Source organism: Planococcus citri, chromosome 1 (genome assembly GCF_950023065.1).
Source record: "Planococcus citri chromosome 1, ihPlaCitr1.1, whole genome shotgun sequence".
NCBI lineage: Eukaryota > Metazoa > Arthropoda > Insecta > Hemiptera > Pseudococcidae > Planococcus > Planococcus citri.
This window is the reverse complement of record NC_088677.1, coordinates 16,783,765-16,799,672: the sequence shown is the minus strand read 5'-3', so window position 1 is coordinate 16,799,672 and position 15,908 is coordinate 16,783,765. Positions and strand designations below refer to the sequence as shown.

The 15,908-nt window shown below is 34.3% G+C and overlaps 3 protein-coding genes across 9 annotated transcripts in view; 2 read left to right on the top strand and 1 right to left on the bottom strand.

Moving 5' to 3' along the window:
- Positions 1-1,024: 1,024 nt before the first annotated feature.
- Positions 1,025-7,631, top strand: LOC135849215 (uncharacterized). Of its 4 annotated transcripts, none has more exons than XM_065369547.1 (7): positions 1,025-1,254; positions 1,340-1,476; positions 1,586-1,652; positions 1,996-2,401; positions 2,482-2,853; positions 2,926-3,170; positions 5,841-7,631. In XM_065369547.1, exons 4-7 carry the CDS (start codon positions 2,009-2,011, stop codon positions 7,345-7,347), a joined length of 2,517 nt encoding a protein of 838 aa, XP_065225619.1. In that variant the 5' UTR covers positions 1,025-1,254; positions 1,340-1,476; positions 1,586-1,652; positions 1,996-2,008; the 3' UTR covers positions 7,348-7,631. The 4 variants fall into 4 exon arrangements, with proteins under 4 accessions (XP_065225619.1, XP_065225628.1, XP_065225636.1 ...); XM_065369556.1 differs by having other exon boundaries at positions 1,340-1,509; XM_065369564.1 differs by lacking the exon at positions 1,586-1,652.
- Positions 7,632-9,701: 2,070 nt separating this feature from the next.
- Positions 9,702-10,819, bottom strand: LOC135849197 (uncharacterized). 3 transcript variants are annotated; one of them, XM_065369510.1, is made up of 4 exons: positions 10,664-10,819; positions 10,431-10,554; positions 10,134-10,315; positions 9,702-10,063 (listed from the first exon to the last, which is right to left on the bottom strand). In XM_065369510.1, the coding sequence occupies exons 1-4, from the start codon at positions 10,704-10,706 to the stop codon at positions 9,858-9,860; spliced, it is 555 nt and encodes a 184-aa protein (XP_065225582.1). In that variant the 5' UTR covers positions 10,707-10,819; the 3' UTR covers positions 9,702-9,857. The 3 variants fall into 3 exon arrangements, with proteins under 3 accessions (XP_065225582.1, XP_065225599.1, XP_065225590.1); XM_065369527.1 differs by having other exon boundaries at positions 10,165-10,315; XM_065369518.1 differs by having other exon boundaries at positions 10,134-10,307.
- A 121-nt stretch (positions 10,820-10,940) lies between these two features.
- Positions 10,941-15,908, top strand: part of LOC135849169 (NADPH--cytochrome P450 reductase) — a 64,127-nt gene continuing 59,159 nt past the window's right edge. The window contains exon 1 of one of the 2 annotated variants that reach the window (XM_065369448.1): positions 10,941-11,211. The gene's annotated coding sequence lies outside the window, so the exon portion shown is untranslated. Of the gene's footprint in view, positions 11,212-12,286; positions 12,520-15,908 lie in introns of those variants that run through there. The other variant, XM_065369458.1, reaches the window with a different exon arrangement.

Genomic DNA, 15,908 nt, shown 5'->3' with positions numbered 1-15,908 from the left:
CTTTCCAACTCCATTTGATGAAATTTTTGGGAAATTTCTTGTTTCAAAGATCTGCTGGAGGCTCCAGAACTGCTCAAAACCAGTTGAAACAGTTTTCAATATTTGGGACCCATGATCTGTGAATTTTTCCCTTCCCCTTCAGTTCCCATTGAAGTCAAAATGTATGCTCTAAAAAACTAAAAAGTCAACATAGGTATGCACGGCATCGGCAGTGACAAAGCAAGAAGCTAAGAACCAATACGAGATCAGCTAGGTTTGAAATTTGAAATTATATCCACGTGCCAATATATCTTAAGTATCACATCAAGGAATCTGTTGAAAACAATAAAATTTGAGAAATTTTTAACAATTTTTATCTTTAAAAAATGAGCAAGGAAACTGCCTAATTGTTTCTAGCCTAGTCGCAATTTCGCAAATTGAGAAGATCTTGCCTATACTAGGCCTAGGGATTCTTTGAGTTTTACCGGATCCCTTCGCCCTTCTTTTTCAAATTTTTTCAATCAAATTCTCTTCTTCAATAGTTATTTCTTTTCTTTCTGACAGTCGCATAATTTTGTGTTTAATTAACTGTCATTAAATTTTCAAAAACCATCAAACCGCGTCATCAAGTAATCAGTACCTACACCTAGCTCTGAAGTCTCAACAGTCAACACTTCAACAGTATTAACGATTTACCAGCTTACCAGCAGACCAGCACCATTACTTAGTCCATTACTGAGTAAAGAGTAAACTGTCAGCTCATTTTCTTTCGTAATCATTTCAAGAATCAAGAAACCGTAGGGTAATTTAATTTCGAAGCATAAAGCGTAATTAACCTTCCTCCTTCCTCGCTTCACCTCCGATGGTAATTTACCATCGTAATTGCAGTAATTATTCATACCGAGACGAGAATACCAAGCGAAAGAAAACAGTTTGAAAATGACCCCGATCCGCGCCGTTTCCCCTCGTTCACTTGGCAACATTGATTCGCCTAATGTTGCATGCGTTGATGCGCGCGCATCTTCTCAAACTCCTCTCATTCGCTCGAAAATAACACGAAATGTGAACAATATGTCCGCCTCGTATCGTCAACGTACCGTTTAGAAGTCTATTTCGTTATTATTTCGACTCTACTGCGGTTAATTAATGAAATAAGTATAAATATATCGGTATTATTGTGATGCTAATTCGCGAAAGTGACCATTAATTCGCGAATTCCAATTATTTAGAAGTAATTACCAGTAATTACGCGGTCAAAGACGTATCAAAATCTACGTGTGTTTATTTTTTTTCTTCGTGTAATTTCCATACGTATTTATGTAATTTCTCTGTAAGTAATGGTATAATATTTATTTCTTAGGTGAAAAGGCGCCAAAATTATATCATATTTAATCGTAATAAGTAGTGATCGATCACGTAATTAATGATAAATCGGCGGAATGTGATTTCTGAAGATAATTACATCAGCTTCGGTCTCCGGTCAACACGTCTTCAGCGGTTCGTTTCCATCTTGGCCATATTCACTTCCAAGTATTGTTATCAGTATTCACCTATTCAGCTCGCAGATCATTCTAATTCTCGATCGTACTGTCACTTTTGAATCTAGCACGAAGAATTATCATCGTAATGAACCAGTTATATCGACCGTCGGCCGCAGTATTTACTTAATTACCGTAATTATATTCTCAATATTTCGCTATGGTGAAGAAAAGTACGACTACGAACGTTGATTACTTCGATGATGGTGGGGAACACGAAACGAAATTACCATCGTTTACGAAATGACCGTTCGCATTATCAAGATTAATTTATTACCAACGTAACGTACTGGGGTTATTTTCAAAAATACCGAAAATTAACCATTCTTTGAACAGAAAACACATTACCGCCGAATTGCTGACTAAGATATTCCATAATTTACTAGTTCGATCTGAATATGGCGAATTAATTAAGATACTAGTAATGTTGTTCTTTTTTCTGGGTAATTCTAACTGGTATGTTTCGTTTGGTCAACAGATAATCCACGATTATGCCTCCGACACCGGATAATCCGGCCGTAATTGGCCAACACTTCAATCAAGTCGATACGAATAACGTTAATGAAAAATGCAAAACCTACGAATGCGCTTATTGCCGCAAACGTTACGCTATGAACGTCACTCGAATGAAGCTACATCTGCAAGCCTGCTCTCAATGTCCGGTCGCAGTCAAGAAAACACTGAATATAAGACGTCACAAGAGCTCCTTACAGGCAGCTCTGATGAAAAGTGATTTAATGGGATCACCGGCTGTGTACGAACATCTAATCAAGATGGAAGCACCTTCGCACGAGCTAGTTGAAATGGAAGAATCGCACCAATACTCGGAAAATGTCAGCTATATAGATCGAGGAGGAGATCGTAGCGAACCGATGCAAATTGGGGTTTGTATTCGAGCGATTCTTTCAACTTGAACCTTCCATAGTTGATATGGTTTTCATTCTGTGTATTTTTTGCTCCGTAGAACGATTCCCAACACGACAGCGAAGGTAACTCCATAGTTTACCAGCATTACACCAAGTTAGCTGAGAAACCCAACGATAAATGCGCCACGTACGAATGTAATTTCTGCAAAAAGAAGTACGCCAAGAACGTTACGAGAATGAAGCAACATTTAATAGGATGTTCGAAATGCCCGATCGAGGTACAACGATCGTTTAAGATTAAAAGGCACCTGATCACCAGAGTGGAAGGTATGTCGCGTAATTCTGTCGATATGTACGATTCGTTGGGCTCGTACGGTGCTCCTGAATTTGTGGAAGTTGGCGAAAATCAAGAATCTATGGATTTCTCCAATGTTTTGAATTCTATTCGTAAATTGAGCAAAAGAGAAACTGTAAGTATAGTTTTGTGCAGTTGAGTGGTGAATTTTTGAGATGTATTTTAATATTTTCGTTTTTTTTTGTAGACGATTATTTGGACATTGATGGCTAGAGCGTGTTACGCCAGCGGTACTTCGTTTGATTTTATTGAAAATCCATTTTGGATCGCGTGTTTCAAGAAAATAAGACCGAATTTAGCTCTTCCCACGAGACATCATCTGTGTACCACACTTCTAGATAACGAATACATGTGTATGAGAAGAGCGGTGGAGGAGAAGCTTCAGACGTCGGCTAGTTTATCTTTGCAGCTTTTTGGATGGTCGAATTCAAAGTAATTATTTTTTTTTGTGAAGTAGTTGAGGAGATGAGAATAAATTCGTTGACGAAAATGATCAAATTCGATCAATCTAGGCTACATCATTTTTCAAAATATTTTCAAATGAAGTCAAAACCAAATTATGTGAGAATACCGTACTGATTTTTCTTGGCAAAGTTTTATTCAAGCCTTCTCCCACTTTCTCTTTCATTTTTCATAATCTCTCTCCAAAAAAAAAATTAAATAGGTACATATTTTGACGAAAATATTTTTTGAACGTTTGTGAAGAATTTAAAGCCTAAATTGAATGATATTTTTGAAATTTTTGAAAAAGTGTCATGCGACTCTTCAGTATGAATTGAAATTTTGTGAGAAATTCAAATATTTTGACGAAATTATTTTTTGATCATTTTTGAAGAATTCTGAGCCTAAAATTCTATTATGCTTTTGGGTTTATGTAAAAGTAGCGTGTGGCCTATCGAAATTGTTTGAAATTTCGTCAGAAATTGAAATATTCCGACAAAAATGTTTTTTGAGCTATTCTAAAGAATTTTGAGCCCGTACTTGGGTCTTATTTTGAGAAAGATGTCATGCAACTTATCGAAATGAGTTAAAATTTTGGAAGAAAATCTAAGTTGAACCATCAATTTGAGTCATGATTTTCAGGATTTTTGACAAATAGTCCTGCAATATTTCAAAATGGGCTAAAATTTTAGAAAAACGTGTATCAAAATTTTCTCTCTAGAGCTTTTTTTGAATAATTTTATAAAATCACTGCTTTCAGTTTGATTGATTTATCTCTATCACTTTGAAAAAAATTTGTTTGCCACTCTTATGGAAATGTTTCATTATTTTGTTGTAAAATTTCAAGTTCAAAGCATTTTCAATACATAATTAATTTTCTGTCATAATTTCAACCTTTTCTGATGAGTCGCTTCCAAAATTTAACCAAATTTGAAGATGCAATTTTTCAAAAGTGCTCAAAAGAAGTATTGATAGAAATTTTTTACTATCTATCCCTTGAAATTATATGTATCTCAATTTGATTAATCTCGTAGCTTTTTTGCAGAGATCTAGAAAATTCAACATTTTTTGAAGGTGTTTGAAAAAAAATTTATAGAAAATTTTGTTTTTCTAGCTAAATTTTGACCAATTTTGATGATTTTTTCGATATCGGTCTCAAAACTATCAAAGATATCACCCAACTAAAATCTTAAGTCTTCAAAAATTACGTAGGTATTTTCGTTGAAATATTAATCCATCTTTGTAGGTCAAATGACGAATTTTTCCGATGATTTTGAAAATCACGACCTAATTTTAGCCGAAAAATCTTTGAAATAAGCTTTAAAAACATGTTTGTCGAAATTTTTGAAATTCTCGAAAAATCTTAACCTATTTGAGGGGGATTTCGTGATACTTTTTCAAAAATCTCCAGTTTCTTGATCAAGTTTTTAGCCATAAGTTCTTTGGAAAGTGCTCAAAATGCATTTTTGTAGAAATCTTTGAAATCTGCACAAAATTTCAAATTCAGTTTAGATGTAGAGGGTCTCGTGACAATTTTTCCAATTATTTTAATAATCATGACCTAAATTTAAAAGCACCAAATTCTTTTAAAAAACTTCAAAAAAATAATTTTCATCAAAATTTTGAGCTCAAAATTCTTTGAAAATGATCAAAAAACATTTTCGTTGAAATATTTGAATTTTTTGCAAAGTTTCAACCCATTTTGATGAATTAGATGAAATCTTTTTCAAAAACCTTGAGAATGATAGCCCAAGTTTGAGCTCAAAATTTTTTGAAAAAGCTCAAAAAAATTATTTCGTAAAAATTATTGAATTTCTCATGAAATGTTACTCTAGTTTAGTAGGTCAGATAGAACTTTTTCGAAAATTCCAAAAATCCTGATCCAATTTTGAGCTAATGATTTTTCAAAAATAATCAAAAAAACATTTTTGTTGAAATATCTGAATTTTTTGCAAAGTTTCAACCCATTTTGATGGATCTTATGAAATTTTTTTTCAAAAACCTTGAAATGATGGCCCAAGTTTAAGCTGAAAATTTGTTGAAAAACCTCAAAAAAATTTTTCGTAAAAATTATTGAATTTCTTATGAAATGTCGAAAATTCCAAAAATCCTAATCCAATTTTGGGCTAAAGATTCTTCAAAAATTCTCAAAAAAAAACATTTTTGTTGAAATATTTGAATTTTTTGTAAAGTTTCAACCCATTTTGATGAATCACGTGAATTTTTTTTCAAAAACCTTGAAAATGATGGTCCATGTTTGAGCTCAAAATTTTTTGAAAAAGCTCAAAAAAAATTATTTTGTAAAAATATTTGAATTTTATACGAAATATTATATACTCTGGTGTAGTAGATCAAATTGCACTTTTTCAAAAATTCCAGAAATCTTGACCCAATTTTGAGTTCAAAACTATTTTTTATAAAAATGTTCAAATTCCTCTGAAAATTTCTATCCATTTTGATAAGTCACGTGACACTTTTTTCATAAATCCCAAAAATCACGATGATCCAAGTTTATCCTCAAAATTCTTCAAAAGTGCTCAAAACAAAATTTGGCGAAAATTTTTGATTTTCTGTTTAGTGTTTTGTTTTAAAACAATCTTCCCTTTTTTTTCTGCGCCTCTTTCAAACTTGAAAAAACTAATAATTTTTGTATTTTCGCAGAGACGATTCGTTAATCAACATGGTGATCGTAACGCCGACCGGTCCAGTCCTGTACAAAACCTTATTAGGAGGCGGCAATCGCCACAGCGCGAAATTCCTGCTGCAGCTTATCCATCAAGTATTCGACAAAATCGGCGCCGAAAAATTCGTCTCGGTGATGACAGATAATGTAAAAAACACGCAAAAAGTGGCGCAACTTTTCAATAGCAAGTACTCGAGTAACATTGCTTTCTACTGTTGCTCAGCTCTATCACTCGGTTTCCTTTTACAAGATATCTGTCGTATCGAGCCGATTCGAAGCGTCACAAATATCGCCACCAGTATAATTCGTAAACTGAAATCATCATTGACGCTGCGTAACATTTATACGGTGATATGTTCTCAAATCGATAATGAAAAACCGTTGGATTTAGTGCTGCCGATTAAATCGCAACGAGATTCGATCGTACATTGCTTGGAGACTTTCATCAGTAACGAGACGAATCTGAAATCTTTGGCTGTGCACGACGAGGCTGGAGTCGTTCTCGAGCTGACCATCCACAATATCTTGGATCCGGAATTTTGGCTCAGCATTAAGACTATTTACGATTTACTGAAACCTATCTCGGATATTATTAATTTATTGGAAAACGAACAAAACACACTGTCCGTACTTCCAGTATTATTTCAGACTATTCGTAAACATCTGAACTCTTTCATTCCTAAACTGGCCGTTAAGATGAAATTCGACGCTAACGAAGCGTTCACCGCTTTCGAAGAACGTAAAAATCTCGCCCTGCATAGTATCCATTACGCTGCTAATTTACTCGACCCTCGAACCAAAGGCGAAGCTTTGAACGGCGACGAAATAATCGAAGGTATTTCGTATATTTCTTCGTTGGCTCCGATCTTAGGCGTAAATAAAACCGAAGTGATCTCCGATCTGGCTCTGTACCGTACCAAGCAAGGCCTATGGAGTAAGAGTTTCGTATGGGAAGCACTAGAAACACATCCAGGCGAAGGTAAAGAACTACCGTCGACGTCTTGGTGGAACGGTATCTGTTCTTCGTCTCCTCTGGCCAGGCTCGCATCAGCCATTTTACTCAGCCCGGCCACCACAGCTAGTTCTGAAAAAAGTTTCAAGTCGTATGATCTTCTACAAGCCAAACACTCCAATAATTTATCTAGCTCGAGAGCTGCGAAGCTGGTCTTCATTACGCATAATTTACGCAGTTTAGACGACGAAGTCAAGTACGATAGTATCAAGAAAACCATGTCCATCAACGAAGATACCCCTATGTTCATGGAAGAAGATCAGTATTTGGCTGGAACTGATACCGGAGATGAAAGCAACATGGGAGTTGCCGGAGCGAGTATCGAAGAAGTCGAAGAATACATGACCGAAGCGTCGATGCAAATTTTACCAGATAATGCTACCTCTTCCCGGTACGAAGAAGAAGACGAAGACAGCGATGGAAACGTGTCGATTTATGTGTATTCCGATATAGACGAATTAGACGACGATTAGTGTTGAGATGTTCCTACTAGAAGATTATATTTTATACGTGGTGAAAAGTAGGGTTTTTTGTAATTATTTTCCCACGATATTGTTATTTTGTGCATATTCTGTACAGTATTTGTGTTCGAATTGTACCTACGTAATTAGATTGTTACTTTTATTTATTGCATACTTTCGTAAAGTTTTCCATTTTTTTCAGAGTGTTTGTTATTTTACGTGTATGACTTTTTTCCCTTATGTCTGTATATTTTCATCGTGTACCTATTTTAGAAAATAAAATACATATTTTTTCATTCTGTCATTAATATTTATCACGAATTGATTCAGATACTTGGGATACTTGTGGAATAGGTGTGACATAAAAATATCAACAAAACAAGTACCTATTTCAAAAAACAAAGTAAAATAAAAATTTCTAATATTGTTCTAGGTTCAAGAAATATGTAATATGTACTTTATTTGAAAATTTGAAGAATGTATTTCTAAACGATAAAAAATTTAAAAAAATATTTCCAAAAATCCAAAATAATACTTTCAGGTAAATAATAAAAAGTTGAGTTTCAATGATTTTTTTTTTGTTTTAATTTGGATAAAATTCAAAATTTTGAATGTATATTGCTCTTAGCACAAAAATAATATACATACTATTTCAAAAATTTGAAGCATTTCTTACAATTCAAAAATTCTGACAAAAGATTTTCAAAGTCCCAAAATAGTGACCAACAAAAAATCTCATTTCATTTTTGCTCACGTTGAAAAAGGACTGGGATACTCATGGGATACTTGTGAAAAAATATTTAAAAACCAAAAAACATTGTTGAAAACACAATCTCACATTCTTTTTTCCTTTCAATTTAAAATATTTTTGTTTACAAAATTATGATCATAAAAAACTCAAAAATGAAAAACAAATCCAGCACAAGACGTTTTTGCTGGAAGAGAAGATTTTGAATGAAAGAAAGAAAACAATGTAAAAATGTATTGTGGATGCAAAAAAGTGTAGATGCTAAAGCGTCCTTAAATTAATATTTTCACTCATTCATTCGAAATTTCTCTGAAATTAAGACAGGCAATTCTTGAATGAAGAAATCCAATTTTTTCAAATCAAAAGAGCATCCAAAAATACATCTCCAAACCAAATTCCAGAAGCTGAATTACATTTTTCGTTGTTTGATGAATTTTTAAAAACATAAATTTAGCTTATTATTTTCCCATGAAAAATTTGAAATTTGATCAAATTGAGACAGAACGTTGAAATTTGAATTAGCTAGGTACATTGTATGTATTTTCAATCACCTAAATTTGATTGATTTGATCGGTGATAGTAATGATACCTAAACCTATGGGTTGTTCGGGTTCAGGAGCCTTGGTAGGATTTTTTTTATTTTGCGAATCCGATTCTTGAAATGATGAGTTTGAAGTTTTACCTATACTAGGCTACTAAAAACGATTTTTGAAAATTTGAGCTTCCGTCCTTTTTGTGACAATTTTTGCAGAACTAAAGAATCTAAAAATCTGCTTACTGGAAGCTTCAAAATAAACAACTAACTTTTGAGGATTACTGGCTTAACCAGGAGCTGAGAACCAGTAATCTCTTGTGATCTGGGATCTTACTCAAAGCAAACTTTCTTTTCAATTTTTGTCAAACTCAAATCCAATTTAAAAGAAGTTTAATGCTCATTTTTTGATTTGAATTTTTGATCATTCAAAAAAGACCCAAAATACCCCCTCCAGGCCTCCGCTTCTTTAGTACCTACTTCAAACAAATTATTTCCTTACCCTAGCTAGAATTTCATTCATTCTACTCGTAGCTTGACTCTAATTGTGTTATTAATCACGTGTGATAAAATGTCCCCCAAAAGACCCCAAATTTCAGGGATTGAAAACTTCAAAATGAAACTGGTCTTTCTGTTATTTCTAACTTCCAAAAGAAAAAACTGAAACTTTTGGCTTTAGCAATTAATTCGGCTAGTTTTCTGTCTTTTCTAAAAATCAGCTTTTAGCTTGAGACATCGAAAGTTTGATATCATGGTTTAACTGAGGTGAGCAGGAATGCTAGCTGAAGCACAAAAATCAAAACATGGGAAGTCTTTGATGATCGCTTTAATTGTTGTACCTATTTATAATAATATTATTTCTTAATGAAAAGTGGCAGAGTATTTGGGAGGTGCAATTTTTCCCCCAAATTTCTTGTAATAAATTATTAAAATTTCATGCTCTTGCTCTGTGGCTATGGTTATGGCATTTGACGAAAAAATGTGATAGACATCATTATTTGTGCTATCCCCAGGCATTGTAAGGATAATTTACAACCCTTAGCAGAAAAAAACCACAACAAAATTATATAAAATCGAAATCACGAATTTCCATGGATTAATTTTATATTATTTTATACATTTTGTAAGTGAACTATTCCATAGTTGAACTACAGTACATAGGAATTAGGAATGGAGGAATGGAGGACGAATCACATTGTACTTAACACACTTGTTACACACTCAAATTGATCAACAGTTTAATCAATAATCACGTTTCCCTGAGAAGCCCAATTCAGCTCTTGCTTTCATTCCTAATGGAAGTATTTTTATAATTTCCCGAGCATCTTCGCGCACTTCTTCAATGGATTTAAATGTGCAATACGGACCACCTACGTAATTATATCTGTGTAATAGATCGGATTTCAGAGCATCAGAGAAGAGTTTTCTTTGATCATCAGTTAATGGAACTGTAACATGATAATGATTATTTTCATAATAAAAGTATCACAGTGCAGTGGTTCATCATAACAGACTTACACTCAGTGTAATCTTCTCCAGAATCACTCACAATATCTAATAATTGCTCCGCTTCCGTACAAACGGGCCTCTTTGCCTCTTTTTTTCGTTGTTGTTCGTCTGAGGACACTTGTTGTCCGAGGATCACTTCTACTTTGAAGTAAAGTTCGGAAATTTTCAGTTCGCTATTTCCAACTGTAGGCCCATAGTTTTGAATAAATTAATGTATCACATTGTTCAATTAAAATAAATGATAGGAATTACCATCGACCTTTGGAATAAAAGGTCGATGGGAATTACCCTATTCGGTCTGCTTACTTTTCATTAAAGTGGTCCTGCATGTACACAAGATGATAGACTTTCAAATCTGGACACTTTTCAATTTTAGCACAAAGCATTCTGATGAAATCGGTTGTGACGAAAGGTTCTGCCATATTTGAATCTAGATAGATAGACAATCATATTATCAAATTATTTATGACAATTAATATTCTGATGTGACAAAGACAAAACAAAGGCCCTGAGGGCCCTGACATGGAATAGTTTCATACTTTTTGTCAAAACTCGTTTTCTAAGATCGATTTTTTTAGCCATGAAAATGTGTATTAAATACTTCAGATCATCAAGTCACTGAGATAACTGATTAGACTGATTACGAGTGATTAGTTTGTAAAGTTTGCAAAATTTTATGGAAGATGGTGTGGATGGGGGGGGGGAGGGAAGCAAAGATACTTCTTATGAACGAATCATTCGTTCGTCGCTAGTTGCGCTAGTGCGCATCTTCACTGCGCAGTGTTGCCGTAACCATGTAATCGAATACGAACGTGGTTTCCATTCCCACTTCCAGTTCGAATTATTCTGTTATCACGCAGTAAAAAGGTGTAATTTGCGAATGTGTATTATTTTACTTGAATTTATTGTGTAAATGTCGTTTATATTACATGATTCGCGATCGTTGTGTAGTTTAATGTGCCATTTTCGTACTCTTTAATAATGTTTTGATATAAATTTGGTTTCCTAGTGTGTGATTTACAACTTTAAAACACGTTTTCAAGTGTGTTCTTCGAAGGCGACAACGTACTGCAGTAAATAAAAAAAGGTAAGCTGGCGTAATCAAGTTGTAGGTATATTTTTATTTTCTATCTATATTATTTTTCGATACTTTGTCCACCAGTAGGTAATTCAGTATTCGATCGTTCTATCGTACAATTATACAAAAAACTAAACCGGAGAGAATCCAGTATCATCTTTACTATATCACAATACATATAATATTGAGTATTACATCACTCAGGGCTCAAAAAACACTCCCTTCTGATCCGGTTATGCTACAAGGAGACATTCGAGCTAATTACATATTCGTTATCATCGATAGTAAACGATAAATCGTCTTTATTACATCTCAGATAGCAGATCCGTTCAACGAGATGAGCAAAGTACAGCTTTTCATCACACCGACGACGACCTGTTGCTTTATCATCACCGAGTAATAATGTTTCAAAATGAGAGTACGAGTAGTTTTCTGCACTGGAATGGAATGTTACGATGAAAATTTCCATGTGTGAAAAATGAAAATGATCACTGTGGTCTGTGGTCGTTAACCTTGTACACCCTCGACCATTGTCTTCCTGTTATTATTTATTCATGAGTGAAAATAATTCTAGTATACGAGTGACCCTTTTTAGTTTTCGTTGGTTGAGGTTCGAGGTTTGACCTTGCACAGAGAAGTTTGATTTTCGAGGAGTATTGATACGTTTGTGAGAAGTTCTACGTTGACTTTTTTAGTCACATTAGCAAGGATCATCTCATCGTCTATCGTTCCTTAGTCTATTAAAATATGATCTGGGATCGTTTAGTAAGAAATTATTCTATCAAAATTGATCACTCTAGTTTTATTTTTAGACACCGGAAACAGAATCACTCCTCAACGCTGGAGACCAGAAGAAGAACAACCGTATTCGAGCATTAAATTCGTAACAGTTTGAAAAGAATTCGTAACTCGAGACTGGATAGATTAGAGACTTATGCAATTAAGACGACCGAAAAGTACTCGTGTACCTGGATTATACCTGTGTTCTGGTCGGTTTACTCGTAAATTAACCCGAACTAGGTAGGATTGTAGAAGATACGCAGTCATACGTTCGATATTTTTTTATTTTTAAGACCAGTTCGCTCATTAGCAAGTCACCTAGTCGGTCGATGTGTGTATCATCGAAGCTCAAGTCGAACGTGTTTTTTTTTTTATTCGTCAGTATTGCCTCATCGTCGTGTGTAGTCGTCGGTGTAGTGTGTGTTAAAGTTCAGGTTATTGAAATTTTCAAATTTAACGTAAATTTTTTCAAATAAATTGCTAGTGTTGATGTGCTGAGTTGGGAATTGTTTCTAGAAGCGGTTGCGATCATTCAGGGTGAGTACGTGAGTCGAAGAATTTGGGGGTTTTTCGGTGGCCTACGTGACTAATGCGGATCGATTTGACATTGACATCGGTTTTATTGTAAGAAAAAAAAAAGCTCGCCTATGGAAATTTCAATTAATTCTTGAATATATGAATACGATAACAAATTGATTCGACCTAGTGCATTTTCGTCGTTATCGGGTGAGCTTTTGTATCGGTTGGTGTGGGGCCTCCTTTATTAGTCAGGTTCTCAATTTTCCTACTTTTTGGTACGATGAGAACGTGGTATTGATTTTTTCGAGTACTTGTTGAAGATTGGAATCAATTTTTTGTTGAATTATTGATACCTTCGTGTCGAGTTGGTAGCTCTGAAATTATTCGATGAAAAAAAGGGTAATTTAGAAGTCGAAACTATAAATAAACAATCAACTTGTGCTTCGGTTTACCAAAATAATATTTTTTTTCCTTATAAGTGAACCAAAGTTTTATCATCCTGGACTAGAATTGTATAAACACCCTGTACTTTGCAAGTAGTAGGTATACTTGTAAGTATAATACCACATTGGGCGATAACTTTGATAACATGCTGACTTAAAGTTAGCTGATAAGCTACAGTAGGTAGGATTGGTAGAGCTGTAGCTCAGTCAGTCGTCAGTCGACCGCATGGGTATAATTATTAAACCAATTACGTGAAAATTTCAGCTTATTTTAGTAACGATTACTCAATCCGGGCGATAAATAATAGTTTTACAAAAAATATTACTACCCAATGGATAAAAACCTCGTATTTTAATGTTCGCTTCACGGTACCTTATTCACAAAAGCCACACGCGCCTTCAGGTTCAAGGTCATTTGTGAATTTTTTTTTCTTCAGTTTTTATTCTACGTGACAATTTTTTTCAATGAGTTGAATTTCTCGGAAATTGAAATCCAATCATCAGATTTTTTACAGCTGAATGTTTGATTGAGGCATAGATATCATGTTGTTGGATTGGATTACGTAGAAGTTGTAGAAAAGAAGTATTTTCTGTGTTAGGTGTAGTAAAATTTTGGTAGCGGTAATGAGAGAGAAATATGTATTGTGGCGGTGCGAATACTCGGTCCATTGTTTTACCGAAAATTTGAATTTATAATTACTGTAGCGATGATTTTTTTTTGATTTTTAATGAGTTCGGATGCGGTGAAATTCTGCTTAAATGTGACATACCTATTTATGTTGAAGTTTCGGTTGAGCGAAGAAGAAGAGTACTGAATATAGTTGAGGGGAAATTTCCGAAAATGAAATATCTGTACGAGAAAGGCAGGAGGGAATTGTGGTTAATAAAAATTAGGGCAAGGGAAATTTTTAGGAAAAAATTCTCCTTCGCTGCCGGTAAAAAAAATAGAGATTTTTATTATACAGTTTTTTACATGTTTTTATTCCATGTTTAGACGTAGCTAGTTAGGTTGGTGTGGTTGTTTATATTTTGAGTTTTATAACAGGAAAGGACTCGAATAGAGTTGCCTAACAGAGTACATAATTAAAAGTTTTATTTTTCTGTGTACGATTTCATCTTATTGTTCGGAAGCGAGTTGAAAATTTCCAAAAAAAAAAAAAATGTACAAAATGTTCGAAAGTATCCCAAGTTCTTGAAGGTCAGTGGTCAGACTTCAGATATAAAAGTCTGCTTCAGCGTTACTCAAGATGTCTGAAATTGATCATTTTTTCAAAATTTTCGGAGTTTATCAAAATTCAAGAAAATCAATTTGAAAGTTTGACGTACAGAATTTTGACAAACGTATCGATTTTTTTTCAAGTTTTTAAAAATATGCTTTTCTAAGTTATTCAAAATCATTTTCAAAATCGAATGTAATTTTGAAAATTTCTTGCAATTTTTACGTTTTTAGGAGTCAATTTCACATCACGTTACCAGTATCTTTAAATTGAGCATGATGCGGATCGGCATCTTAAAAATCTTGAACAGATTTTATTTCCAATAATTACCAAAAGTTAACTATATACTGGATATGAAAAATTATCAGTAGTTGACCAAAATTGCTGGTAATGCACCCAAAATTACCAGTAATTTCCAAAAAGTCACCAATTCACCAAAAATGACTGGTTATTGACGAAAAAAATTATCAGTAATTTACCAAACCCGTATTTACTAGGTTTTTACTTCAAAAATTACCCGTAATTTACCAAAAATCATCATCAATTATCCAAATATGGCGGAGGTTATACTGAAGATGAAAGATGCGGACGAAGATGAAAAGTTAAATCAAATTAACTTTTCATCGCCGCATCTTTCATTTGATTGGTCAATTTACTATCACTAACCAATCAGGTGCGACTAGACATCTTCATCCGCATCTTACATCGTCAGTATAACCTCCGCCTATGATCAGTAATCCACCGCCTATGATCAGTAATCCACCAACAACGCTGATAGGAATTTCACAGGATTTTTTTCAAATTTCCAGAAGTACACAAAAATGAAAAAATATTGGAAATCCATTTGTGAGAGTTTGGCATCATTTTAGCGATTGATTTTTTTTGGGGGGGGGAGGAGGTTGATTACCATATAGTTATTTTTAATAAATTATTGGTCACTTTTTGGAAATTTCTGTTAATTTTACCTGTTACCTGTTGGTTGGTCACTGTGCCATTGTACAGCTACAAGGCTAGAGGCACGGGTCGTTTTATGCTGTTACATTAATGGAAGAAGGTTGGATTTTTGGAGAAAGGAGAGTAAGACTGAAGGGTTATGAGCTATTTCAGGTAGAGTTGTAGGGAGGTTGAGTGAGTTTCTTAAATTGGTATGATCTTGACAGGTGAGTAAGATGTGGGAGATAGTGAGTTGGACTTTGCAAGTAGAGCATATTGGAGGGGTTCTTTTTTGAACAGATGAGAGTGGGTGAGGAGGGTATGGCCTGTTTGTACACGATATAAGGCAACAGCCTGCTTCCTAGTTAAATCTTGAATGTTGGTGGTGTGGCTTTGGCTGGGAATTAACCGTGAACATTTGGCTTCCATCACATCACATACTGAAACAGGTATTTCTACATAGTACAGGTGAAATTCTTAGTGACTGCTTTGCTGCTAAGTCTGCTGTTTCATTTCCCAAAATTCCTGAGTGGGCTGGAATCCAGGCTATGGTAACATCCATGTCACATTGGAGAGATGAGATTTCTGAGGCAATTGGATGTTGCTTACAATTAGATTTAGATCTTAGTTGTGAGATGGAATTTAGTAAATCAGTGAAGATCACAACTTTGTCGAGTCTGCTCTCAATTGCCTTGTTTAAAGATGTAAGGACAGCATGTAGTTCACATGAAAGAATACTGAACAAGCACAGAAGTGGAAATCGCGAAACCTCACAATCACAAACGACCGAACAACCACAGCAATCCACGGATTT